Source organism: Formica exsecta, unplaced genomic scaffold (assembly GCF_003651465.1).
Source record: "Formica exsecta isolate Colony F162 unplaced genomic scaffold, ASM365146v1 scaffold322, whole genome shotgun sequence".
In the NCBI taxonomy this organism is placed as follows: Eukaryota; Metazoa; Arthropoda; class Insecta; order Hymenoptera; family Formicidae; genus Formica; species Formica exsecta.
Genome location: NW_021850476.1, coordinates 1 through 3,440, shown reverse-complemented (window position 1 = coordinate 3,440; position 3,440 = coordinate 1). Strand labels below are relative to the sequence as shown.

The window sequence follows — 3,440 nt, the reverse complement described above, 5'->3', positions numbered from 1 at the left end:
TTATTAATTGTCATAGCAAAAGCTAATTTTATCGGAAACTGTCTTCTTTTAAAAGTAAAAGGATATATATTTTCGCAATATAATGTTATACGGTTCAAGAAAACGATATCTCCTACTTTATCACCCGTTAAGATTTTACATTTCAATAAATGATCAGCAAGTTCTATAATCATTAATCTTGTACCATTGCAAAGACCTTCATTGATACTGAGATTTCTAATCAACATAATGATACAATTCGGTCTTAAACGTAATTCATAAGAAGGAAGAGATGATGGAGATAAAGTATTTAAATATTCTGGTAGTAAAACTTCATTAATATCACAATTATCACCGCAATTTTCAGTACTATCTGTACTTGTATAAATTTGTTCCTCAGATATATCTGATAATTCAACAACTCGTTTATTAATTTCTTCGACATCAGCATTTCTTGCAGAAAGTATTGCACACTTAGCCATTTTATTAAATTCTTTATTTCGTATTAGATCACCATATATATCTTCTACAATATCAGCACTAATGGGTGCAATACAATAATCCGGAAGTTGTATATTATCATTAGAATCATTTAATATGCCATCTCCCAAATCCAATAGAAATTTTGCAAATTCAGTTTCCTCTGGGAGAACTCTCATGTTTTCCGTTAAAGAGAAACTTATAAAATGTTTCCAATTAGGACTAAATTTGATGGAAAGATTCACGATTTCACATCGGGTACCATGTATTTTAATAGGAAGAAGTTGCCTAAAATCACCACCTAATACAATAATTTTTCCACCAAAAGGTAAATTATTATTCATGATGTCACGCAATGTTCGATCCATAATCTCTAGAGCATATCGTGGTGCCATTGGCGCTTCATCCCAAATAAAAATATTTATTTTTTTCAAATATTGAGCTTCCTTTGATTGGATTTTAATGCTAGATGATGAATCAGCAAATAATGGAACCGGCAATCCAAATGTCTTATGAACCGTTTTTCCTGCTGGCAACAATGTCGCTGCAATGCCCGTAAAAGCCATTGTACATACATGTTTATTACGAATTTTGGCTAAGTGATAGATAGTTGTATATGTAAACGTTTTACCTGAACCACCTGGACCATCGATATAAAAACAATTACTATTGTGATTATTATTGTCTAATCTATTTAATATAAGATCTACTATTTCTTTCTGTTTGTCATTTAATTGTTCATATTGTCTGACACCAACTTCTATAGCTTCTTCAATTGTCACATAATCATGTTCTTCGTTATTTTCTTGCAATTGTTCCATTTGTGAAAAATCAGCCAAACTTTTGCCTTCAGCACACAGCATAGCATTAATTTGCGCATATGCTTTTATTTGTCCTTGTAACATTCCAAAGTGTCGTACATAATCTTCCGACATTGCTACTTTAAAATTTTCCCATAGCTCTTCAGGATGCAATGGTTGACAATGTAATAATATACGTACAAATAATCTACGAAGTTGTCTTGGCATCATCCATCCAACAGTTTCGTTCATAGCTCGTCTCCATTCATCATCATCTTCAATCAAACCTAAAGCTAGACATGCCGCTGAAAATGATTGACAAACTTCTCCATTTACAGTTTTTAAATCAATAAAACTTTTAGCTCCCTTTACAGTGAGTAATAATAGTCGTAAATGAAATAATTCTGTTTGTGTTGGACTAACGGAATACATTCGTCCTATACAATTATAATGACTTTTGCGTTTAATCCAATGCGATACATTTCTACCATTGATTTTCTCTTTTTTAAACGTATAATAACATGGAATTTCTACAGATGAATATTGTCTTGCTTCTTCGTCGCGAGAATTTAATGAGAAATAATCAATCAACATTGTAGCTTGATTTAAAGCAGAAGTCATTGCCTCTTCAATGGCTTCGTTTTCAATTATAACGTTTTGTTCATTAGGAAGATGAACTGGTAAACGCATTATGGTATGGCTTTTATCTTGTAGCTTTTTCCCAAGTATACGCCAACTGGCTTCTACAGGTCCAACATAGCGAGTTTCTATAAACTCACGTATCTCATCATGATCAATAATTACATTTTCTGTTATTGGCTCAATTGTTATAGCAGCAACATCGTGTCCTTTGTAAATATATTTATACAGATATTTAACTGATTTGATACTTGAAACTATTTCAACGTTAATATGACAATTAAATATAATCGATAAAATAGGGCAATATGTAACGATTAAACGATTATCGACTATATATTCACCAGGACGTTCAAAATTTCTACCATTATCTCGTCTACGATAATAAGGATAAGCATCTTCTAGTTTCTTATAATAATGTGTATATATTATTTATTATAATTACAATTATAATAATTATTAATAAATAACTTTTTACTGGTATAAATATTTAATCAATATCAATAGATTTTAATTGAATCTTTTAAGATATAATAAGCTAATTATGATTAAACATATTGTTAAAGTAGACTTTTTTCATATTGAAAATTTATTTAAAAGCAATTTGAATAATAATCTTTGAAAATCTTTATTACGGAGATAACATATGTATTTTTCAAAATAAATGTATATATATGAAATTTGAATAAATTTTATTAATTTGTTTATCACAGTTATAATGTAATGTAACATTTAATAAACTTTTACCTTCAGTACGAAGCATACTATTAATTTGCGCATAAGCTTTATTTTGTCCTTGTAAAATACCAAAATGTAGAACGTAATCCACAGACATTGCTACTTGAAAATTTTCCCACAAATCTTCAGGATGTAGTGACTGACAATGTAATAATATTCGCACAAATAATCTACAAAGTTGTCGAGGCATCATCCATCCAACAGCTTCATTCATAGCTCGTTTCCATTCATCATCATCTTCGATTAAACCTAATGCCAAACATGCTGCTGAAAATGATAGACAAAATTCTCCATTTACAGTTCTCAAATCATTAAAACTTGTAGCCCGCTTTACTGTGAGTAATAATAATCGTAAATGATATAATTCTGTTTGTGCTGGACTAACGGTATAATTTTAAATAAACTTGCCGTCTTTTGCCTTCGCTCTTTCTTTCTCTTCTCTCTCTCTCTCTCTTAAAACTAAATAAATTAAATAATATCAATAATTTTTAATAATATTTCTTAATAATATTTAACGATATATTTAATAATACTGAACAATATTAATACCTGATATTATATTTATTCTTCACCTTTTTCCTTTTGTCTCCCTCCCTCTCTTTTGCTTGTACTTTTTCTTTTTTAATTTTCTCTCTCTCTCTCTCTCCCCCTCCCTCCCTCCCTCTCTTCCTCTTTTCCTTTCTCCCTCTTTTTTTCTTTCTCTCTCTCTTTTTCTTTTCGTCTTTTCTTTAACTTTAAATTAAATATTTAAGAGATTAATAATTATTATAATATTCAATTATTTAAAAAATTTGATATATAATT

At 29.6% G+C, this 3,440-nt stretch overlaps 1 protein-coding gene across 1 annotated transcript in view; it reads right to left on the bottom strand.

Moving 5' to 3' along the window:
* The window catches only part of LOC115238154, a gene marked incomplete at its 5' end in the record, with an annotated part of 38,782 nt that extends 35,879 nt beyond the window's left edge, over positions 1 to 2,903 (bottom strand). The window contains 4 exons of the mRNA XM_029811742.1: positions 185 to 1,003; positions 1,091 to 1,099; positions 1,214 to 2,107; positions 2,646 to 2,903. Of these exons, the coding sequence (XP_029667602.1) occupies positions 185 to 1,003; positions 1,091 to 1,099; positions 1,214 to 2,107; positions 2,646 to 2,903 (1,980 nt within the window). The remainder of the gene's footprint in view (positions 1 to 184; positions 1,004 to 1,090; positions 1,100 to 1,213; positions 2,108 to 2,645) is intronic.
* Between the last annotated feature and the right edge of the window lie 537 nt (positions 2,904 to 3,440).